This window comes from Ochotona princeps, chromosome 3, assembly GCF_030435755.1.
Source record: "Ochotona princeps isolate mOchPri1 chromosome 3, mOchPri1.hap1, whole genome shotgun sequence".
Classification (NCBI taxonomy): Eukaryota; Metazoa; Chordata; class Mammalia; order Lagomorpha; family Ochotonidae; genus Ochotona; species Ochotona princeps.
In genome coordinates this window covers 8748828-8774429 of record NC_080834.1, presented here as the reverse complement: position 1 = coordinate 8774429, position 25602 = coordinate 8748828, and the positions used below count along the sequence as shown (strand labels likewise).

At 41.6% G+C, this 25602-nt stretch overlaps 1 protein-coding gene across 1 annotated transcript in view; it reads right to left on the bottom strand.

Moving 5' to 3' along the window:
- Positions 1-2187: 2187 nt before the first annotated feature.
- The window catches only part of AGTR1 (angiotensin II receptor type 1), a 34238-nt gene continuing 10823 nt past the window's right edge, over positions 2188-25602 (bottom strand). Inside the window, exon 2 of the mRNA XM_004598810.3 lies at positions 2188-3354. Coding sequence (XP_004598867.2) covers positions 2237-3316 — 1080 coding nt within the window. The 5' untranslated portion in view covers positions 3317-3354 and the 3' untranslated portion in view covers positions 2188-2236. The remainder of the gene's footprint in view (positions 3355-25602) is intronic.

Below are 25602 nucleotides of genomic sequence, written 5' to 3'. Positions count from 1 at the left end.
TGCTTTGCTTACCACTTGAGTGAATTACCTGAATCTGCTTTTTCTTCTCTGGCTCTGCAGGCTGACATGTATTGTTGGAATAGAAGTTGCTCAACATTGTGTGAACTCCTCCACAGGCTGGCAGTCAAGGTAGTTCTTGGTGTGCTCACTTGCAGCTGCAAGCAGCATCTGGTGGAAATGTCTGCCACACATTCTAAGCGTTTTTCACAGAGCTTCAGTGGTTCAGCATTGGATAGGCAAGTAATATGACGTTTTTTGACTTCATGATGAGTGATTGAAAAGATGAATATATTCATAGGAAAATAAAAATTGGAAGCTGTGCCTTTGTTGGCATTTATATTACTCTTGAGTGTTTGGGGCACCCAAGCCTTTCTAGTAAATATTCTTTTCATGTGGATTTTTGGGAACATTTCAAGAATATGGAGTTTGCTGAGCCTCTCATTGTATTAATGAGTAACAAGTCATGACATCCATGCAAACATTTAGTTTAGTAGAGTCTCGACTTCATTATTACATTATATTAATATATTATTATAATTCATTATACTAATTCATTATTAATTTATTTTTTTAAAGATTTATTTTTATTACAAAGTCAGATATACAGAGGAGGAGAGACAGAGAGGAAGATCTTCTGTCCGATGTTTCACTCCCCAAGTGAGCCGCAATGGGCTGGTGCGCGCCGATCCCGGGAACCAGGAACCTCTTCCGGGTCTCCCACGTGGGTGCAGGATCCCAAAGCCTTGGGCCGTCCTCTACTGCTTTCCCAGGCCACAAGCAGGGAGCTGGATGGGAAGTGGAGCTGCCGGGATTAGAACCGGCACCCATATGGGTGCGTTCAACGTGAGGACTTTAGCCGCTAGGCCACGCCGCAGGGCCCTCATTATTAATTTATAACTTGTGATGACCTGAAATTTATTGAAACAGAGAAAGTAGAAGGAAATGCATTCAAATGTTGCAGTGATCATTTTTGAATGGAAAATATTGTTTCTACATTTTTATGTTTTTCTAAATTTTCAAGAATGATAATAGTGCCTCATTGAAAATTATGTGTAAAATAATCAGTTTTAGTTTTTAAGAAGTAAAACTTTTTCTTTAGAAAAAATCTGAAAAAATCAAAGTCCTGTGTTTTTTCCAAGTGGTGTAATCTAGTAAAATGTTTCATTGTTTATGTTTTCAATCACAGGATATGAAATTTGGAATCAACATTACTGATTTAACAGTTACTGGAATTTAAAATGAAACCATGGTCATACTTACAAAAGACATCTTGTTTTAAAAGTAAGTCAACATGTATTTGAAGTGATGAAGATGAAATGCATTATAATAAAGTTATTTTATTTAAGGTAAATATATCTTTGCCAGATTTGATTCAAGTAACATCACTTTGGCAATATTGATATACATATAGACATATGTGTGTATATATCTATATATACCATATATGCTTTGTTGAAACAGCAAGGAATACTTTATGATATATAATATTTTACTCACAACTCTACACACTTTTCAAATATTAAACAAAGGTAATACAACCAGCAAAATATGATTACCTGGGAATAAGATGACACGTTTACAAGTATTTAACTGACACAGAACTTTAGTAACACCATTACACAAGTAAGCCATTTTGCCACCATGACTGTGGCAGTATAAATCTTTAAGAATCTGGTTGACTTTCACAAAAGGATCTGAAACTTGACAACTCCTGCTGAACAAATCTTTATACAAAATGTGAAGTAGCAGGTCCAAGTAGGGCACAATTGCTAACAGCTAAACAGGCACAAAAACTTTGCCACCCCTTGGACCCTGGGCAGAACTGTCCTGGACACTGCGCCCCGTTGTTTCTCCACAGATTTCAGACACTGAATACCTTGGTGCAGCAACTGAAACTAATAGAACAAGAGCAGACTGGGGAGACTGCGTTTCTGCCACTAGAATGTCTCAAATGCACAAGTCATCCAGTTTCCGACATCATTCTTTGAGCAGCCGTCATCCCTTTCACGCAAAAAAAAAAAAAAAAAAAAAAAAGTGGCTTTGCTTTGTTTTGTTGCAAAGGAAAAGGAAAGCTTTTGTTCAGAGCTTTAGACAAGCCAGTTCAGTCCACTTGACTCCCATTTCTCCGTAAATCCTGAAAAGTAGCTGCTGTTCCTTTGGTACCGAAGGAATGTGCAGGGATGTTTCTTTGGCCCCTTCTTGAACAGGATTTCTTCACCGACAGGTTTTGAACATGTCACTCAACTTCAAAACAGGGCACGGGCTTCTTGGTGGATGAGCTTACGTTGTCTGAGGGGCGGTAGGACAGCGTGCTCATCTTTGTTGATAGATTTGAGTGGGATTTGGCCTTCGGGGGGATGTATTTAAGAAGTTGGAGAAAATATTTTTTAAATTTTTTCCCCAGAAAGCCATAAAAAAGAGGATTTAGGCAATTGTTAAAATAAGCAATGCAAATGGTGATAGGCATTGCGGTGTCTACAATATCTGCGATTTTGCAGTCATGTATGACACCCAGCTGAATCAGCACATCCAGGAAAGTGAATATTTGGTGGGGAACCCAGGAGAAGAAAAAAAATAGCACAATGGCCATAATGATCTTAAAAATGTCATCATTTCTTGGTTTGTTCTTCTGAATTTCATAAGCCTTCTTTAGGGCCTTCCAAATAAGAGTGTAACTTGTAAGAATGATCAGAAAGGGAAACAGAAAACCCAGGATATTTTTGGTTAGGCCCAATCCTATGGGGAGGGTTGAATTTTGGGACTCGTAATGAAATGCACACACCGTGATATTGGTGTTCTCAATGAAAAATACGTTTCGGTGGATGACAGCTGGCAAACTGGCCAAGCCAGCCAGCAGCCAAATGATGATGCAAGTGACCTTGGCCACAAGCATTGTGCGGCGAAGGCGAGACTTCATCGGGTGGACGATAGCCAGGTAGCGGTCGATGCTGAGACACGTGAGTAGAAACACACTGGCATAGAGGTTGAAACTGACACTGGCTGAAGCGATCTTACACAGGTAATTGCCAAAGGGCCAGCGGTATTCCATTGCAGTGTAGACAGCCCACAGGGGCAAAGTCAGTAAAAAGCACAGGTCAGCGAGTGCTAAATTCAGAAGAAAAACGCTGGCCACAGTCTTCAGTTTCATGTAAAAGTAGATGACAATCACCACCAAGCTGTTCCCAAATATTCCCACCACAAAGATGATGCTGTACAGAGTAGGAATCATGATGAATATGTAATTGTGCCTTCCGGCTTTGGGACAGTCATCCTGGATTCTTTTGATGCCATCTTCCGTAGTAGAATTGAGAATCATTTTGGCCTCCTGAGTTGAATTTGTCTTACCAAAAGCAGCTGGGGAAAATAAAAATGAAAAGGTAAAATACATTTAACTTCTGGTTATTTCTCCATCATGAACTCAGAAACTCAATTTTAGTTTTAGGGAAAATACAAAAGTCTGTTGAAGTAACACTGAAGCCATAAAAGCAAGGTTGCGCACTTAATTTTTACAACACATTGTTTTTGTAGGAATGGCAAGTCTCCTCAGCAGATAGCCAAGTGGGATCCTATGTGAACAAACCTATCTAGGTTCTTTGTGTTGTTTCTATACGTCTTAACTTAGATGTTGATTATAGACATGTAAATCTTAAGAATGACTTGAAATTTTTTTTTCTGAGGTAAGCAAGACTAATTAATTTATCTCTGCATTTTGACACATCTATGCCTTAGTTTTTATTTTCTAAAGAAGTTATTAGTAGGGGGCTGGTATGATGCCTTACTTGGCTAAAGCTCAGCTGGCAAGCACTGGCATCTCATGGGGCCCTCGTTCATGTCCCAGCTGCTCCACTTGCCATCAACTCTCTGCTATGACCTGGGAAAGTGGTGGAGGGCAAAGCCTTGGGACCTTGCACCCAAATGGAAGACTTGGAGGAGGTTCCTGGCTTTGGATTGGCTTAGCTCCGGCCATTGAGGACATTTGGAGAGTGATCCTTCCTTCCCTCTGTAAATCTGCTTTTCCAATATAACACAAATAAATCATTTTTAAAAAATTACTGGCTTTCTTTTTTATTTGAGGGGTAGAAAGACAGAGACAGCAGCCTGCCATCTTTAGCTCACTCTCCGGACGTCTGGGATCCCACACAGATGGCAGGGATCCAGTGGGGAGTCAGGCATAGAATGCTGCCTCCAGGGTACACAGTCGTAGGAAGCTCGACTTGAAAGTACAGCCTGGGCTCAAATCCAGGCATTCTACTATGGGCTACAGGTGTCCCAAGTGGCATCTAACTGTGGCACAAAGTGCCAACCCCCCTACCTCATTCTTTAAACCACTTCTTTCCTCTCATGAACTTTACTGAGTCAAGAAAAGTTACCAGCATTCTCTGATAAGTACTGAGCATAGATGCTTTGTGGATACTGAAGAATTGGTTATTGTGGGAATAGATTTTAGAGGGATTGGAAGAAAGAGTCCAGATTAGGCAAGAGCATACCTCCCATATGGCTTTGCAGGCCTCTTACTCTAACAAATGTCATGTCTGTAAGCCATTTCTGGAACTATTCCTGAGCTTTACCAATTATATGAAAAGCATGTCAAGTGAAGAGATTATGTTAGGATTATCAACTAAACATCTATAATGAAGACTTGAGGTAAGGGCCGTTCTCCAGGACTTTAGGTAGAGTCAAGTGTTAAGAAATGAGCAAAATTAAGCCTTTAACAAATATTTTCTGTGATATTTTTGCATATCCAAGGATCAATTGATAAGATTTAGAAAATTAATGTATTCTTCCCCAGGTAACAGTCCAGGAACTCTGAGAGGAAGGCTGAAGATGCTGCAAGAATAAGATGACACAATGTGGCATGATTATACAATGAGGTAAAGCCAGCACTGGTCATGGTCAAGGACTGTGAGGCAGGGCAGCGGTGCTGGGTCCACAGAACCAGTTTCAGCTCCCAGAGCAGATGCTAAGCTGCACTTGGCTGTGCATTCCCTGGTAACAGCCTACCCTAGGGAAGAAGAGGACCAGGAGCAACACCATTGGTCTGCCCAGCTGCTCCAAGGCACTGAACACTACCTGGTAGTGCAGTGTTCATCTTTTTTTCCAAAGGTATGCTCTGCAAAAGACTCCAGTGGGAAAAAGAATGAGGTCTTTGGGAGAAGCTGAAGGAAGGAGAAGTGACCCACAAAGAACACCAAATGTGTGAGTCCCAGAAAGCAGTTCTTTTTTTTTTTTTTTTTTTAATTTTTCCTCCTTTTCTCCTCTAGCAGGGGTAACACAGGAGCATCCCCAGGCCTGGTCTCATCACAGTTTCCACCCAACCTTTGTCATTTATGTGAATTCCACAGTACTTCTCATGGTGGGGAATGTCTGGCCGAGGGAAATCACTTGGTCTAGCTCTGCCAAGGCAACCACAGGCAGGATTCAAAATTCAGTAGGTTTATAGCAGGATTGCTTTTAAACTGATAATTTTGTATGGACTATGAATGCCATTATAAATATCCAAATGACTGGTAGAAAAAAGGTTCCTCAGCTTTGGTGGGTGAGAGAATATGATTTGAGGTTAGAAGCTGTGTAAAGGGAACTTCTTTTACCACCTGCCAATCTTGGTGGCACTCAGTAACTCTACTGATTTCTCTGAACAAGAGCCTTAGTTTCCTCATCCATAAGAAATGGAAGTAGTGATTTTTACTGTACCTGTCTACTGGAACTAAATCAGGTAATATGAAAGAACTGAACTTCCAAATAGTATTTAATAAATATCCTGTATTTAAATCTTTACTGTTCTTTTTAAGGTAAGGTAAGCATCGAGTCAGAACAGCCATGTACTAAGAAAGCATGACAGATTACAGGAAAAGGCTTATCGCTGGCAAACTCCTTCCCTTGCCATGCAAAGGCTAAAAACTCCAAACAGTTCTTCCCCTGAAGTGTGAGTAAAAAATAATTCAAAGCAGCTGAACAAATCTGTTGCATGTCAGGTGGGAACTTGGAATATGTGGCAAACATGGAGATGGGCTCGGTGTAGTCAAACCTCTCACTCACTCACTGGTTCTGTAGACCTTATCTTGGATTTCTCGACAGAATCCCTGGTTCTTAGAAACAAGCAAAAGAAAGAACGTTTTCTTTCTTTCTTTTCTAAGAATATTTTCCCAGAACTTTTGATTAGAATATTAATATCTTCTTAAGCTTTTAGGCCAGCCAAAACCAATCTAATTAAAGTGTTCATTACGAGCTCATTTGTAAATGAGTTTTCAATCTAAAGAAAAAATACACCGCATAGTTCCCTATGATAATAAAGTCAGAACTAAAAGACCAAGTAATTATATTTTAGTGTAGTTTGCTATCAGAGTATCTTTCTTAAATATCAAGAAGGAGAGACCAGGGTTAGTAAGTCTTTTTTAGTGATGGGAAGTTCAATAAACCATGCTGTTTAGAAACCATTCTGTTTATTGCTCCTGCTTTATAATTTAGACATTAGAAAGCAACTGTTTCTCTTCCTGTGTGTGCCTCCCTCCCCAACACCCAAGAAACACTACAGGAAGCAGCTTTTAGTCAGTACTCATTTATGGATTCCTCAACGAACGGAAATTATCACCAGATTTTTAAGCTGACTATGTTTCTTATGAAAATTCTCCCTTTCTTAAATCTTATTCTTCTGTTTCCATTTTATGAGCAGTTTTGTTCATTCCGCAAACATTTTGAACAGGTGTATTTGTAGAACCACTATTTAACTGTTTTACTGTTTGCAATTTCTCAAAGAAGCATTTTACTTGTCACACTTGTGGATACTCTTTTCTGGTATTTGCCTTCCTTTTGAGTATTACAACCTTTGTGAATTTCATCTTTGGTGGCAGTTAAATTCCTGAAGGAGGGTTGGTTGGATAGTGGCAGGCTATTAACTTTTACTTGGGTATATGATACTCATGGATCTAGAAGAATTTTTCATAATGACTTTCAAGCTGCTTCCAAATATTTTTCTGTAGAGACCATGGATTAGGACCTCCACCCACTCTCAAATTCCAGCTGGTGTGGCTTTTTGATTTTTCAAAAAAGATTATTCATTTTACTTGCAAGGAAGAGAGAAAGGCAAACTAGAGAGATCTAGCCCCAGTGGCCGGAGCTTGGCCAGTCCAAATGGACCGATGGATGCTCCAGGTTCCCATGTAAGTGCAGCAGCCTAGGACTTTGGGCCATCCTCTGCTGCTTTCCTAGATCACAAGCAGGGAGCTGTTGATGAAGTATCCATATCTTTCCAGCGTGCTAAAGATCTCAGTAGCCCTGAAGAGGAGAGCAGGGTAGAGTGCCTGGCACCACGGGACACCTGTCTAGAACTGACTTCAAGTCAGAAGCAGTGCTTTTAACATTGTTAAGTAGTGGCCAGTGTTGAGGCTTAAGTAAGGCTGCTCCCAAATGACACTGGCACCCCTTATGTCTCAGCTGCTCCACTTGTGATCCAGCTCCCTGCTCATGGCCCTGGAAAAGCAGCAGGATGCTTCAGCCCCTGCCACTGATGAAACGCCTGGCTACTCTCTTCTGCCTGGCTGTTGCAGCCATCTGGGTGGTGAACCAGCAGACAGAAGATTCTTTCTCTCACTCTTTGTCTAGGCGTAACTCTTTCAAATAAACAAATAAATCTTTAAAAATGTAAGTCACACTAATTATGACAATTTCTTCAAACGTAATGAGGATTTTATGATATGGTTAAGTATTAACGGTTTCCTGGGTTTTGGCCCTCCTCCCATCTCAGTATCATCTGCAGGGGTTTGACCTCACAAGAAATGAAAATGGGCCAAACCGTTTTCTTAGCTCTGCACATAGCAGCTGCAGCCAACTGTGGTGATGGTGTTGCTAAGTTCCATCTTTCCCAGACAGCCTCCTTTTTGCTTCATTTGAAGAAGCTAAGAACTCAAAGGACCAAGGTTTCTGAAAGGGAATTCAGAATTTCCTTTAACTCAGGATCTAAATTGCATAAAAGTGAAATGTTAATCCCATATTTTAGTTTCTCAGAAAATATCCAAGACTGTGTTAAGGTGCTCAATATCCCAACTTCTTGATTTTTTCAAATCTATCTCATTTCAAAAAGCAAAAGGGAAAGAGGTAATAATGAAAGACATGTGACCAAGCATAGTATATATGCTTTACAAATCTTTGGCATGTTGATTAATTTTTTTTCAGTGAAAAATCAAGTGTTTGCCCGATACACGGACACTTCAAAATCTGTGTGGAAAAATGGAATTGATAGATGCTTACTTGGGTGAAAAAGTTTTCAAAATTGATGCATCATTTTTCATAGGTTCCATTTTTATAAACTTTTTAAAGACTTCTCATATGAATAAATTTTTAAACATTGCAACAAAAGAAACTTATCTGTTCATATCAACTTTTTGCCCATAACATTTTTGAAGTTCCTGAGTACAACATTTGGGCAACTGGATAATGGGTCATGGCCCTAGACCTAGCGAGGTCAAGGTTGTGGCTCAGGTCCTGTTTGAACTACTTACTCTGTTCTATTCATGTCCAAAGTCTGTGAGCCTATCCAGTGTTACCGGTATTCCTCCTTGGCACCACAAAGTGAAAAGGTGCAAACATACTGGTTCATCGTAGAAAATTAAAATCAAGAGATATGCCATAAAGTCAGGGATTATGTGAGGTGGGTACCAGGTCCATGATCCCTTGGGGTGGGGTGTCTGGCAGGGCCCAGGTTTCCTGGTCCAGGCACTTGACCTGCGTGCGAGAACTAGTCCTCCTCAGTGGAAAAGACGGAGAGGGCAGTTGTGGGCAGTTGGCCAGATCCACAGAGGATATGGTATCCCGTTGGGGTCTTTAAAAGACATCTGTTACCATAACAGAGGACGGAGAACAGAATGGATTGGACAACTACCCCAGCCCAATCATGACAGCAAATTCTGGATGAAAGGAGACTCTAAGGTTGACTATGTCAGCCAATGCACATTGAAAGTATTCCCTCATTTTTGGATTGGTGAGATTAGCAACATTTCAGAACTATTAAAACCACCTGAGCAGAACCCTTGGAGTGTACACCACATCAGGATCCTGGGTCGATATTGGGTGGTCTGTCTCCATCCCCTGGACTGGGGTACTTCTTCCTGTCTCTCTCCTCCCCCCAAATACAGTAAAAAGAAATAGAAAACTTGGAAACCATGATCACACCCACTTTTCCCCGACCCTCGATCCTTCCCACCCTGATCAACTATGTGAACATCATCTAAAATTAAAAAAAAAGTCAGGGATGACATCATATGACAAGGAGGGCACAATGTGTTATTGCCAAAATGACTTATATAAAATCAACCTGCCGGGCCCGGCGGCGTGGCCTAGCGGCTAAAGTCCTCGCCTTGAAAGCCCCGGGATCCCATATGGGCGCCGGTTCTAATCCCGGCAGCTCCACTTCCCATCCAGCTCCCTGCTTGTGGCCTGGGAAAGCAGTTGAGGACGGCCCAATGCATTGGGACACTGCACCTGCGTGGGAGACCCGGAAGAGGTTCCAGGTTCCCGGCTTCGGATCGGCGCGCATCGGCCGGTTGCGGCTCACTTGGGGAGTGAATCATCGGACAGAAGATCTTCCTGTCTGTCTCTCCTCCTCTCTGTATATCTGACTTTGTAATAAAGTAAATAAATCTTTAAAAAAAAAAACAAAGAAACAAAAACAAAAAAACACAAAATCAACCTGCCGTCCAATTCTTTGTGGGAAGATACGACTTTTAAAGTTTAACAATTAGTGAATGTAGTCCAGTTGCCAAGACAAAATAAAAACAAGGAGAGCCAAGTATTAGAAAAGAGCCATACAATAGTACCTTATTTAGGATTTAGAGTTCAACTTTCTGAAAAATTATAAGGAAATTCTGTTCAAAGTAAATGGATATTAGAAGGATAGTTTTACTGAATTTATCATGTCTTATTTTGCTCAGTTTTGTACGGGTCATGCATGTTATATCTTTTACTTTTTTGGAATGAAAATGCACTTAAAGTTGAGAAACAGCAGGGTGGTCCTGTGGAGAGAGCAGTGCACTGGACAGCTGGCTGAGCCTGCTCTGTCATGGCCACTGACATGCTCTGACGCAGGTAATTAATCTCTTGCTCAGTCATTCCTTAAATATTGCAACATATTTAGAATGGGAATACCAGCACCTGTTCTCACTTTTTTTTCACAGATCTTTAGAGCTGAAAAGAGGTCTTTGGAAAACACAAAGCCTTTTTTTTTTTCTGTAATGTAAGAATTACTGAAATACAATTGGTGAGGGAAAGCTCAAGCCTTCAAAAATTAATGAGAATTTAATAAGTACTTTTGATGATTATATCCAATGTTTTTTCTTACAAGGATCATAAAAGCTTAATCCTGAAACAGATAAAATGGTGTACATTGTATCCCTGGCAGCAAACCTTCAGGTACAAACTGGGGGACTTAGGCCAAGTATGGCCTAAGGATATGTTTTCTTTGATACCTGCCTACAACCAAATGTTTAAAAACTTGTGGGTTCTGAATTCTTATAGTTCATTAATTCCTACCATTACTCTTTAGCCAGTGTTGTCTAAAAGAAATATAATATGAGTCTTCTATGTAACTGAAATGTTTCTATTAGGCACATTAAAAAAGAAAAAAAAGATGATGAAATTTTAGTAATATATTTTATTTACCTAGTATATCCAAAATATTATCATTTTAAGTCCCCGCTTTATTAAGATTTATTTGTTTTTATTGGAAAAGGAGATTTAAAGAGGGCAGGAGAGACAGAGAAATATCTTCTCTCTACTCATTCACTCCCCAAATGGTCACAACAGCCAGAGTTGAATCAGTCTGAAGCCAGGAGCCTCTTCCGGTCTCCAATGTGGGTCCAGGGTCCCAAGGCTTTGGGCCATGCTTGACTTCCTTCCCAGGCCACAAGCAGGGAGCTGGATGGAAAGTGGAGCAGCCGGGTATGAACTGGCACCCATATGAGATCCTGGCTCGCGCAAGGCGAGGATTTACCGCTGAGTCATCGTGCCAGGCCCTTTCATTTTGACTCTATCAGCATAAAAGTTATTGAGATAGTTTACATATTTTTGCTATTTTTTTTTCCAGAATTCGTGCTGCCCCATCCTTCTCTTGAGACTAGATATATTTCTAGAGCTGGCTGTGGCATTGGACAACACAATGTAGGAGCTTCATCCAGTCCTATCTCCCACCTGGCCCTTCAGACAGCGGTTTTACAGGTGTGTTCCCTGGAACAGCAGCATCAGTATGAGCCAGGGACCTGCTAGAAATGTAAATCTCACACCTCACCCTACACCCACTCAATCAGAAACTCTGGGTGAGGTTCAGAAAGCTTTCTTTGGTAAGCCCACCAGATGGTGCTGACACACACATGTTTGACAAATGCACACTCTGTTTATCTTCATGTGCAACTGTGGCTTATGTACTGATCAATAATAGCCAAAACCAAATCCAACAAATAGCAAAGGTGCCCTCTGCGAAAGTGTTATTTGACTTGTATGTAGCATCAGCAATGGCTGCCACCACAGCAGGCTAAGCTGCCACTTGTGACTCCAACTTCCTACAGCTATTTGAGTCCTTGCTGTTCTGCTTCTGATCCAGTTCCTTGCTAAAACACCTGGTAAGGCAGTGGGAGATGGCTTCGGTGCTTGGACACCTGTCACCCGCATGGGAAACCTGGATGGAATCCCTCAGTCTTGGCTTCAAACTGGCCCAGCCCTGGCTGTTGCAGCCACTTGGGAAGTAAACCAGCAGATGGAAGGAAGGTCTCTTCGCTTATGTCTTCCTCCATCACTCTGCCTTTAATAAAATGAACACATCTTAAAAAAAAACCCTGACATGTGAGGCTTGGGCATTTCCCTTAGCAGATAAGACCCTGGTAAAGGCACCTGTGGCTCGTGTTGGAATACCTTGGTTTGGTCCCATGCTCTTCCCGCTCAAGCAAATCCTGGGAAGCAGCAGTGATGATTGAAGTAATGGCGTTCCTGTACGCATTTCAGGATTTCAGAACTGGCCCAAGGCCATTGTGAGAATCGGGGAGTAATTCAGAAGCTATGAGCTTTCCCTGTCTCTGTGGCTTTCAAATAAGTCAGTAACAGTAACAGTAATAGTGATAGTAATAATAATCACAATAAATAATACCTGAAATGTGAGAAACTCCTAAAACATGCTGAGAATTACTCATTGAAGTGCATGTTTTTTTTCTGGGATTATATTTCTTCGCAGTGCAGAGTTAATGAGAGAGAGGAAGAGAGAGAGCGACTGTCTATCCGCTGATTCATCCTCAAACGATTGCAAGGGCAGGGGCTGGTCTGGGCTGGTCCAAGCGATAGGAATTTTCTACAACTCTCCCATGTTGGTGCAGGGGTCCAATTCCTTGGGCAAACCTCTGTTGCTTTCCTAGGTCATTAGCAGAAAGCTGGATCAGAAGTGGAGCATCCAGATGTGAACTTGGACCCATATGCGAAGTCAGCATCGCAGGTGGTGGCTTAACTTGCTATACTGCACTACCCCCCCATGTGTATTTCTTTTATGTATCTTCAAGACTGGCATTGTGCAGATGTGCCCAGAAGCATATAGTTTAGTACAACAGCACTTTCATTTACTTACAAGTATCTGAAATTGATTTAAGTTGAGTGAGAGTGATTCTCAACCTCCATAACGATGCAAGAACTAAGCTCTAGCTGGAGAAAGAACACTGTTATTCCAGGAAGGGTCAGAATCAAGGCAGTGGGAGGAACATAGAGCCAAGAGGTCTGAATGAAGAACATGACTTTTCTTTAATGAACTGTAGAGTCTCTGCTTGTTCACTTAAAACGAGACTCATTATATTCAGTGATGATAACGATGCTGATGTTCGTGACGACCACGCAGTGATAAATATCTGTCCAGCCTGAATGATAACGATGTCGTGAATATCAAGTAAGATAATGGATGTGCAGGTGCCATGAGATTTTAGAGCTCTGGGATTTTTGTTGGTGTTGTTAAATTCACCCTGTCATGTAAATGGCTTATTTTTTTCCCCCTGTAAACAAATTTAGCTAAAGGAGATTGGGCAACTGCATATAAAATGGAAGAAACCAAGTACTATTTAGGGATTGAAAAACTTAGGGGAAAAGCTCCTTGGGCTGGATAATTTTTGCCAGTGTTATTAATTTCTTTTGAATATTATCTAACTTTAAAGCATAATATATGATACTAGCACCACTGATTCTAATAAAAACTTTGGACCATTCTATAAACTACTATTTATCTCACTTCTTCTTTTCTACCTTAGGTTACTGTGCTTTCCTAGTTAAACATCCTGGGGTGAGAGGCATGGAAGCAGAGACAATACATGTCAGCAACACTTTTGGACAACAAATGAGATGAGACACCAGTGGCTGCTGATGCCTGTGAAAACTTCATTAACAATAAATGAGTTACAAGACATCACACATCAAATTTGAAATTAAAATACAGCTCCTTCCCCCAGTTTTTGTGTGCAGTCTTGAGCAGGAATTAAACAGAAACTTTTTCTAAGGTAATGCACTATATTTTCGCTGTTGTTTTCTGACTTTTTCCTCCATAAACGTAATAGAAAATGCATCCCTTGGTGTGGAAAGCAGAAAGACAGCATTTCTGTGTTAAAGGACTGCACAGTGAGGCGGCGCATTACTCATGCAGCAGCAGCTCTTTAAGACAAGGAGATTGGTTTTGAACATTCTGTGCCATGCCACGACCAACCGTTCCCTCTTCCTTTTAACTTGGCGTGAGCAACTTCTCAACTTCACTTTCAGCAAGTGCGTTTTGCATTGATTATCAGCAACAAAACTGTTCAAGTCAGCAACAGGCAACAGCACCTCTACTCTTCCTGAACTATGCTAGCACAACCGCCCTGGTAGCATTTCCCGTTCTTTGTATCTTCACAGATACGAAGACTCCTCTTCTTCTTCCAGCTAGGTAAGCGGACTCGACTCTTGTCCACACAGTTACAAGCATCTACTCCAAGAGCAGCTGTGGTTAGGGAGGGAGGGAACCTCACGGAGGGACACAGAGGAGCACAGTTTCACTTGAGCCAGCAGAAATTTCAAATGATAAGCAAGTGTGACCAAAATAGCTAACATTCTCCAGCTTTATAAACAAATAGTTTTGGCTGAACTTCTTCAGCACAGTTCTTTCTAGGTTCAAACTCTTTGCTCAGTTCCAGATGATGACTTTGTAGGTTTAAAATCATATGTCATTTATTTTTTGTTTTTTGCCAATTAATTTTGGTTCTTATCTCCTGCAAGATGGGCAAAGCTTATAAATCACATTAAAGTGCAAACGTGAAGGATCATTCTCAAATGTCCTTTTGGAAAATAGTGACATAGATCTTCTTTACACATAGAAACCTCCGAAAGCACTTAAAGGTTTATTTCTGGACCACTAACCATTTGTCAGATGCTTGGCATACAGGAGTTACGGCACTTTGACAGTCTCAAAAAGGAAGAGTAATTTGGAGATGGCCCGCTCTATCAGTGGGGCAAAGGTCCAGTTTAATTTTCTCAGTGTGAAATTTCTGCACAGAGTAACATACAAGTGTTGCATCAGGTTATAATTTACGATGATTTTGCACTATTTCTGCTGGTATCTGAGCTCCAGTCAGGATTTAGAGGTTCTCACTAGTAACAATGCTAACATTTATCATTCATGACTAATTGAATACTTAGTATGAATCGAGCATTTTGTTAATTTTCTTTTCTACAAGCCCCTATGAAAGAACACATCCTGTACCCATTTTTTTTTCAGATGAAAATAAATAGGCCTACAGACCAAGTCCTTACATTTTTGACGTTTTATAAGTGGATGTATCAAGGCTCATTTTTAAAATTATTCTTTGGGGGAAGACCATGTCCTTATTCTCCAGCTCAGAATTTCTTCAGAGAAACTTTTTTTTTGACCCTCCGGGGCATTGGCAAATGTCTCAGATACTTTCGATTTTTACAAGACAGGATGAAAAAGCAGGGGATGTTACTGGCACTTGGTCCATCGGGAGCTGGAAATGGCTCATCATACCGCAGTGTATAGGCCAAGGACCATATGGTTACTCAGCCCAAACTGCTCATCATGCTGCCTTTGGGATGTTCTGCTCTGTCTTAATAAAGCTCCCTCATAATTGATAGTTCTTATCTCTCATGAAATAAGTTAATGGTATACTATGTTTTATTGGAGGCTTTGGTTTGGCAAATGGTATCTTTTTCTGACAAACTGTGGATCCCTCAAAAGATGAAATTCTGCTGGGTACTGCCTCCAAAGTCCAAAGCCACATTGGGTGCCTAGCAGGAACTCTCACACTGGAAGCCACGTGTCTGCTGTGTTAGATCAGTGTAGAAGTTACTCGAGGTATTTCCCAGGAGTCCGCACAAATACAATGGAAGAGAGAATTAGATCTAGGATTGATTGTGGGGGCTTCAGGGGATTGGATGTCTGTGGTGGGATTCCCCAAGGTCACCAGGGGAGAGAATTAGCCACTGGGGTCTGAAGTCAAACCCTGCCCTCTAGTGGCATGGCTTCCCTAGAAACATTGCAGGAAACTTCACTGAGGGCTAGGGCAATCTATCCACTTGGTACCCTTGGAGTCTGAACTGACTGTACAGCTTGATCATCAGTTCAGCTTTGTGTTCCCGACAGCTGTGTCTTCTCTGTGGACCAGCATACTAAATAGCACGTGTCAGCAAGTTTCTCATCAGAATCAAACCAAGTGGAGGCAAACAAGAGAGCGGATGAGTAAAAATGATACTTTCTGGAAGTTTGGCAACCAGAGTTTCGAATGACTCGCCTTGAGCTCTGTGGGAAGAAAGCTTTCTAAGGAACAATATTAATCGATTTCTATAAGCAGAATTCCATGGCCATCATTTTTATCGCTAATTGGTTCTTTTTTGTTATTTTCATTACAAAAATCTGGTTCAAGCATAAAAGCACCATGGAGTTTGAAAGAGCAGCTATATGGGAGGAAATTATAGTCCCCATTTCCCATTAAACTCAGTTCTCTTGCTATGAAGCGCCACTGCCCTTCTTGTCACAGGGTACAGTCTTTTCTGTTTACTGATGCCAAATGGGTAACATTTTAGCGAGACATTTGAAGTCATGATATGCAACTCCATGGGAGACAAACAAGGCCATTTCAGAAGGTCTTTTCATTGAGAACATCAGAGCTTTCAAAGGAAACACTCAGCCTTTCCTGGGTAATCGGGGTAAAACAGAAATGAAGAAAGGACCCAAAAAGTACAGAAGTCAAAAGCAATCAGATAGAAACACTCAAAATTATGGAATGAAAACATAGGGTTAACGCGGATGCCAAACTGCACGTGTAAAACCAAAAGCAGTGGGCGGGAGGGCAGCACACTGTCAGAAGTTATAAAAGAGGAATTGGTTCATGGCAGGATTTGGCAGGGAGAAGCAGGCACCAGCCTGGAACTGGGATTTGGGGGTTGGGGTCTTTGCCTTTCAAGAAATCACAGTAAATCTTCATCAGACTTTGATCTGACAAATGAGAATTTTTTTTAAAGATTTATTTATTGTTAATTGGAAAGTCACATCCACAGAGAAGGAGAGACTGAAAGATGTGCCGCTGATTCACTCTCCAAGTGGCTGCAGTGGCTGAAGCTGAGCCGATCTGAAGCCAGGAGCTCAGAGCCAGGAGCTTCTTCTAGTCCTCCCATGCAGGTGTAGGGCGCTAGATTCTCAGTTGTCCTCTAGTCCTCTACTGGCTTCCCAGGCCACAAGCAGGTAGGAAGAGAGGTAGGGCAGTTGAGACATGAATTGGCACCCAAATGGGATCCCGGCACACGCAAGGTGGGACTTCAGCCGCTAGGCTACTGCGCTGGACCCGACCAACAGGAATGCTATTGTGAAACATCTACCCTGTTCTTGGAAGAATGTTGCAAGATTATGTGTTTAAAATAATTTTTATAGACTATCTGTTATACTCAGAATGGATAGATTAGATGCAGTAAAAGCAGGCTTAAGGAGTGGCTGAAGTGGAAAGTTAATCTAACATACAGTCCACACTCGGAAGCTTAACAGGCAGTGTTGGCTGCCAGAGTCCGAAGGCCAGCTGCATCAGGCAGAGGAAGCCGAGGTCAGGGTTAACAGCCGGGCTTTGTCTCTGACTAACTGTGTATCTGGCCAACTGAAACACCCTGTCCTTGAGCCTTAGGCGTCTCAGAAGGGGTAAAAACCCTTGGTAGACAGTTAAGATGAGTGTTACATAAAACACATGGGGGAAGTGTGGCCATGTATTGCACTACCAAGAAGTGTCAGCTCTTATTACCCTCATTATACGGATATACATATTCTCAATACAGTTCCCATCCCCACATATATACTAAATTATCTCATAACATTTTACCTTATGCAGTTAATTTTTTGCACAGTTATTTTTGGCCCCAAAATGGCTGTTAGTGACCCTCGGAGTATAATAGTATGTGGTGATGGAATTTGTTAGCAATCTTAAGGACAATTAGAATAATCCATTCTTATGAAAGAATGAATATCCAAAGTGCAAAAAATTGTAAGATTACTTTCACTTGGAGTAGCAAACTATCGCACACCATGGGCATCAGTTAGTGAATCATCCCTCAACCAAGCCAATGACAAGTATTGCCTTAGAAGCATAAGACTTCAAGAAAAAAATTCTTTGTCTATAGCTCCTTTCATATTTGTGCAAGTCTGTTCTTTAGAATTTTTGAAGTGGTCATTTATTTTCTTTTATATGACATCATGAATTCACTTTCTAATAATTATACAACATAATAATATTTTTTATTGTAATAATATTTTTGTATTATTTTAGTACTATATAAAATAATGGAAAAACAAGCTATACTAAATATTTTTAAAGTGACAATGGAGCAAGTAGATTTGTGAAATTCATTAGAACTTTGTGAGAATGACCGAATGCACTGATAATTTTGGGTAACTTGATATGAGGATGTTCCAATTCTGAAACAATGTTTTAGCAATCAGTCTATTTCGGTAGTCCTAGTTTTTTATTTAAGTCTGTGATCAGATTAAAGCCATTCTGCATGTGAATTATGTATAGTCTTAATGTATTAAAATTAAGATATTCTCTTTACATAAAAAATCAATTTGCAATGTATGGACTTTTAATTTAGACTTGGAGAGTAGCTTAGTCCCTACATGGTTCAGGAAGTCACAGAAATTTCTGTTTTACAAAGCAACATATGGATCAATTCTATTTTTCTTTTTCAAAGAAATGTAAGAGTCTGGGCTCAAGGTGGTAGCCCAGTGGCTAAAGTCCTCGCCTTGCATGTGCCATGATCCCATATGGGCACTGGTTCATACCCAGGCTGCTCCACTTCCCATCCAGCTCCTTGTTTTTGGCCTGGGAAAGGCATCGAGGACAACCCAAAGCCTTGGGACCCTGCACCTGCATGAGAAACTGGAAGAAGTTCCTGGCTCCTGGCTTCAGATAGGTTCAGCTCCGGCTGTTGCGGTCACTTGGGGAGTGGAGCAGCGGATGGAAAATCTTTCTCTCTGTCTTTACTTCTCTCTGTGGATCTGACTTTCCAGTAAAAATAATAAATCTTTTTCTTTTTTAAAGAACACTAGGCACTATCTCAGAAATTCCTTCCTTGTAAAGGTACAAGGTTTTGCATGTTTGTATTTTCAAAGAAAGAAATACAAGAGTCTACATGAACATGTGTGTATATTCGCACAAACAACACAATCAGTGTATTATAAATGCTGTTTCCATGGTCAGGTCATCCAGGTGAAGTCTATTTTAACCTATGGCATAGTTTATTCTCTTAGCAGTAGTTTGCATTCTTGGAAACAACAAAAGTTGGAGTCACAGAATTTGGTTGCTGGATGTAACATTCACATGCTTCACCATTCACGTACCTCAACACTCACAGCAACTGGAAGGAACCGAGTAGAAGTAACAGGCTTGCTGATAGACAGAAAGTCCTCCTCCTCTCCCACAACCGCAATTGTGCCAATTGTGATGGGTGAGTGGGAGGTGCGTATGGCAGATTTTCAAAGAGAATCTCGAACTTTCAAGTTTTATGTGAACTACAATATTTTGAAATGTTTTAAAGGAATGTAAGTGGAAAAGCCGAGGCTTGTGGAACTAAAGACAACTCTTCTACACATCAGATTGGGTCCAAGCTCTGGCAATTTGCAACTCCGAATCCAACTAATTTTCCAAACTGAGAAAACAGACTGCAAGCCACTCAAGATTCTGCAGACTCTTATAACCATGTTTTCACACCACAAAATATTCTAAGCCTGTCTCAGATTCATTGCCACGTGCAACAATTCTCAGCTGAGGGGCCGGAAGTATTGAGATTATTCAGAGAGGCCCAGGATGAAGCTCCTGTTAATGCAGGCAATGAATCAGGCATGGCGTTTGAGAACAGTATCAGAATGCAGGGCTGGACTTCACCCACCAGTACATTGGACATGCCAGTAACTTACCTTTCCCTTTCATTTTTTTCTATGCCCTAAAAGATAATGTATCTTTTGGAGACGTTGCTGCTGCTGTTCATGGAGAAGCTGAATACAACACAGATGACTCAGGGATAGTCTTTTTTCTTTTTAAAGAGATTTGTTTATTTTATTGGAAAGTCAGATTTTACAGAGAGGAGAGACAGAGAGAAAGAGCTTCCATCTGCTGGTTCACTTCCCAAGTGGCTGCAATGGCTGGGGCTGACCCGAAGCCAGGAGCCAGAAGCTTCTTCTGGGCCTCCCGAGTGGGCACAGAGTCTCGGTGCCCATATGGAATCCTGGCACATGCAAGGCGAGGACTTTAACCACTAGGCTACGGCACCAGACCTGATGCCTGGGTTTTCTTGCATTATTATTTTGACCTCAATTCAACAAATATTATCAAGTGGTGACTATGCTTATGTAACTCGTGAGAGGTTAACTTTTAAAATATTTTTATGAAGCCTCCCAAATGCTGATTTTTGTAAGCTTTACATTGTGAAGTAAAGTGTTTCTGAAGTGGACTTTGATGCTCCAAGCATGAGCTCATCCACATATTTATGTTACCAAGTTACACTTGCAGTTTTGACACTAATGCAATTTGTAACTTCATTCACAGCAGATCTGGAAGCTTACACCAAGCAACAGATAGCAGATACTGTATCTGCTATCGATTAAGGTAATATGTTGACAGAGGGAGTTACAGAGGATTAATCACATTGTTGATAAATAGTAACACTAGGCTTCCATTGAGATTATTTGGGATTCTAGCCCTAATAAAACTTCCTGGGCAAGTTGTTTTTTTTTAACGTCATTGGAAACAATAACTTAACTTTCAAGAGCCTATTTGGAATTCTGTGAAAGGACAACATGTATGTCTTGGTAAATTGCTTGGTTGGCTGGAAGGACACAGTTCATGACTGTGCACGCAGGACCTTGGCCAGACAGGCTGGGAGCCGCTGGGATTCCAGTTTCTGTGGACACTGCATTCCATGTGTAGTGGTAATATCTTGTGCCTTCTCAAGCTAAACATTTCAGGGAAGGAAAGAGAACAAGGAAAGATCTTTATTTTTGTAACCTACTTAAATAATGTTGTCTAGAGGGCTGTTGGTGGCCGTTTTTCTTTGAAATCTCAGCCTGGAGAAAAGTGCCACTCCAGGGAGAAGAATGGAACTATTGGCAGGACGGGACACAGGCTAGGAGGGGACAGAAGGAGATGACAAAAAGGCTATGCAGCAGCTAACTAGCTTCTTAAAAGTTGGGTGTTTAGGACAGGGTTTGGCCTAAAGGCTACAATGTTGCTTGGGATGCCTGCATCTTGTATCTGAGTTTCAATCTCCAATCTGCTCCACATAACTGTTTCCTGAGAATATATAGCCATGGAGGCAGCAGCAGGTGGCTCAAGTGGTTAGGTCCCTGCCAGGTGTGCCGGAGACCTAGAATGCGTCTCTAGTTCCTGGTTTCAGTCTTGTCCAGTCCCGGCTGTTGTGGCTATTTGAGAAATGAATGAGCAGATTCTCTGTCTTTCAAATAACTAAAAAGATTTTAAAATTCTAAACAAAATGTCTTCATTGTTGCTCTAAATCTATTACGAGGTGGAGCATGGGGGAGAGCCAACATTTGTCTGTTGATTCACTCCCCAAGTGCTCGTCAGGGTCAGGATCGCATCAAGTCAAAAGCAGAAGCTGGGAACTCAACCCAGTGTTTCCTCAACTGGACAACAGGGACTCAGCCACAGGAAGTCTGAATGGAGAACAGAGTGGGAAATAGGTCCAGACACTCTGTTACTTTTTTATGACATGTCGACATCTTTGGACACCTCAGCTAGATTCTTAAACCCACCCTCAGAGAATCTTTTACCTAACAGTCTTATTTTTAATCAATTCTAAACATTCATTTATGAGAAAGAGAAAGAGAGAGAAGAGAGGGGTGGAAGAGATATCCTATCTTCGGTCCCTTGATTTACTTCTCAAATGTCTGAAACAGCCAAAGAGCCTGGGCTGGGCTGCGCTGGGCTAAAGCCAGGATGTTGAAACTTAATCAAGTTCTCCCAAATAAGGACTCAAGTACTTGAGCCATCACCTTCCAGGATGCGCGTTAACAGAAATATGGAATTGAGAGTCAGGAAGTGAGCCCAGGCACATTGATATGGGATGTGGGTACCCTAAGTGGTGTCTTAGCCGGTTGGTAAATGCCCATTGCCTATCTGAGAGCTTCAGTATTAAACAAATGTTACATTAGGTTGCTAGGATCAACTCAGCATCCAGGGAAGAATATGAGGGCAGTGGAATGAGTATGGTTCTAGTCCTGGATTGAGTTTTCATCACAGCTATTGTATTCTTCATCTTGAAGTATTCAAGTCTTTTTATACTTTCCTTCACTATATATTTTCCAACTTCAGTCTCTTGAACATACAAAATGCCATTGTGGGCCCAGTGTGATGGCCCCTTGGCTAAATCCTTGCCTTGCACACCTGGGATCCCATATGGGTGCTCCATTTCCCATCGAACTTGATGCTTGTGGCCTAGGAAGGCAGTGCAGGCTGGTCCATGGCCTTCGGACCCTGCACACATGTGGGAGATCCAGAGGAGGCCCTGGGCTTTTGGCTTTGGATAGGCTTGGCTCTGGCCATTTGGCAACTTGGTGAGTGAACCAGCAGACAGAGGGCCTTTCTGTCCCTCCTTCTGTCTGCAGAATGTCTTTCCAATAAAAAATAAATAAATCTTTGAAGAAAATGCAGTTGTAATGACTGTGGAATGTCCTTGAAACAATCCCCTCATCTATGTCATTCAAGGGTCTGTTTTAATTGATTTTAAAAATGTTATAGATTGTACCTCACTGTTTTCTTTGCATGTCTTGTAATTTTGTAGTGAATGCTAAACATTGTGAATTTATTTTATGTGGTACTGGATTTTTTTTTTTTGTTATAATTCTGCAGTTTTGTTCTACAAGCAGTGGAGTTGCTTACAAATGGTTTGATTGTTGTGGTTTAATTTTTTTTGTTGTTATTATTGCTTAGGTAGAACCAGGACATCATTGCTTCTAGGGCTGATTCTTTTTTGCTGAGGCAAAACCCTTCTGAATATGCTACCTGATGACATGATGCCCATTGTAGAGAGTTCCACTCTAGCTAGTGGAAACAGGGATTATTGTCTGGCCCCAAGTAATCCCAAGGCTTGTGATCCTATCGGGTGTTTGCTCACCCATATGCACTGAAACTTCAGGTGGGCCCCTTTCCCAGCTCTGGGTCTTTTGCAAAACTCTACTTTGCTGCTCTAGCAGGGAACTCGGACGTCAACAGCCTTCCTGGACTCCCTGCCCTATCTACTCGACTCGGGGAGACCACTGAGCTGCACAGGGAGACCACTGAGCTCCACTTCAGTTTGTCTTCCCTACATCTTAGCTGGAAACTCCCGGAAGGCAGCGAGCTGGATGATAACAGGGTCCTTACATTTGCTTCCTATCCTTCAAAGATCACTGTCCTTTGTCAGGTGATGTCCACTATCGTGAAAACTGCTATTATATTTTCAGGTTTTTTTTCTTTTAGTTATTTGGGGCAGAGAGGTAGCTCTAGGCCCTAAGACTATATCATGGCTGGAAGCAGGTATCTAGGCTTGTTTGCATTTAGACCCTGTATCTTATGGGATTTTGGAAGAACAACCCAGCCTTATCCTCTTCTTCACTCATGGATGAAGTGACTTACTGATGGAACCCTACAAAGAAAAAGGTGGTACAATTTGTAAGATTAGGAAAAGGAATATCCACATACTGACAGTGAGCTTAAAAAGAGGACTAGAGGGGCCCGGCGGCGTGGTCTAGCGGCTAAAGTCCTCGCCTTGAAAGCCCCGGGATCCCATATGGGCGCCGGTTCTAATCCCGGCAGCTCCACTTCCCATCCAGCTCCCTGCTTGTGGCCTGGGAAAGCAGTCGAGGACAGCCCAATGCTTTGGGACACTGCACCCGTGTGGGAGGCCCGGAAGAGGTTCCAGGTTCCCGGCATCGGATCGGCGCGCATCGGCCCGTTGCGGCTCACTTGGGGAGTGAAACATCGGATGGAAGATCTTCCTCTCTGTCTCTCCTCCTGTCTGTATATCTGGCTGTAATAAAATGAATAAATCTTTAAAAAAAAAAAAAAAAAAAAAAAAAAAGAGGACTAGAGGCAGATAAGCTTTCTGCTGCCCTAACAGGAACCTTGCCCTCCTGGCTGCCCTCTGGCTGACAGATGCCCTAGCCTTGTATCTTATGCATTTGCTGGTAAAGGCCCTGCAGGTGCCTCAAACCAAGGTGCCTTCTCCCTTAACCCAAGGGATAGAAACAGAGTTGACTTGAAACATTTTGCTAAGGTTGCATCAAGAGAGGCCTGCAGCACTAACAACAGAGTTCATGTAATCTTGCAGCAATAAAAATCTCATGTTTTATTATTTACACCTTAATTTAAAATAAATAATCATTTTCACTAAACTGTGAAGTAGAAAGCAAGCATGAAACGATTAATTGAGAACATCTGCCCACAATTACAAACATGGAACGCATTCAGTTTATAATCAGAACATTAACATCTGAAAAGAAAATGATTTTTTAAAGGGAAAGCTATCTTACTCCTGACACATTAAAATTCCAATTTACTAATGTAACAGGAGCGAAAAAATAATAAAATCCTATGGCTTTTTTATTGCATGTTTATTTAGGCCAAAGCAGTATGAGGCATCTAGATTAATTATTTTTACACTGTTAAGTACTGTACATAGTTAATTATTTCATCTCAGTCATGTCAGAGCCAAACCTGTGAATTACTATTCATGCAGGGCAATGATGAAAATTTATGTACTCCTTCCATGCTACAGCTTGTTAATATATTATTTTTTGATTTGCAACTAGCTAGCAAAAGTTAGTAAGAGGCTTTTAAAGACTAGCTCATGGTATAACTTTTAAAGTTATGGATTTCAAAGTGAAGGCTGGCAGCATCTTATGGTGGGAAGTTATTTAATGGTGGACGGATAGCAGGTGTGGACTGGAAAACCTGTTCTCCCATAGCTGGACCTGATGACGCTCACTGTTTCAGTGTGTGCATTTGGTGTTCTCAATTGTCGGATGAGGATGTTTATTGAATCCTCAGTCCCTTCTCTGTAAGTCTACGTCATGCGTTGAACTGCATCTCCCCCAAAGCTCCTGGTATGGCTAATAAAATATTTCATTGTAACTACCAGGGCTTACAGAACTGCAGGTGCTTACAGCGTTGCTCATGGTTAAGAACTCACCAACCTCAACAGCTGACATGACATCTTTGTAAGCTTTTAAGAACTTCCAAACAGATTCTTAAAGATTTTTCATACAGTCCGTGAACAAGTTCTTGACATATACTATAAATTCAAAAATTAAATGTGAAGAATAGCGATTAAATAATTTTAAAAAAAAAGGTTAGTGAAAACAAAACAGATAAAACAAAAAAGTAAAACTGCTGCTATAAAAGTGCTGGTGGTTACTGGAGTGGCCCTGGGTGGCCTGTGTTGGCATCACCAGGGAGTCTACCAGCAAAGTAATCTCAGGCAAAATTTGCATGGTAAGATTTCCCACATCATCCGGGCATCTGCTGAAGTTTGAAAAACACCGGTCTCCAGGCACCTTTAGGAACCACTTAAAGTGTGTGCATGGCTCAAATGGCTTCCTCCTCTGCAGCAGGGCGAGCAGCCCTCCTCCGCCCCCTCGCCCCCACTGCTGGAGTGCAGCCGCCCAGCCACCTCAGGGCCCGCCAGCCGGGCAGGCACCTGGAGCTGCGGGGCATGCTGCTGCCTTGGGGGGCTTCGCCGTGCAGAAGAAACACCACAGCGAAGCAAAGCTGTGCTGAGAGAAAAATAAAAGCTATTTCACTGAACATAAATGTCAGTCCTCTCCATTGTGATGTGTTAAAGGGAGAATAATACAGACCCAGATTTCTTTGCTGGGCCTTTGATCCGAAGGTCCTTGCTTGTTTTAGAGCACTTCAAATCTAAAAGGCAGGGGGGTGCACCTCTTACTCTAGAAGCGTGCTCTTACCTTTCCGTGTTTCTATGAAATGTGAGACTATTGCCACGTGAATGCTCCCACGTGTCCCTGCCACCGCAGGCGCCTCCTGCGGTTGCTTTCCCTTGCAGTCTCTCTGCCTGTCC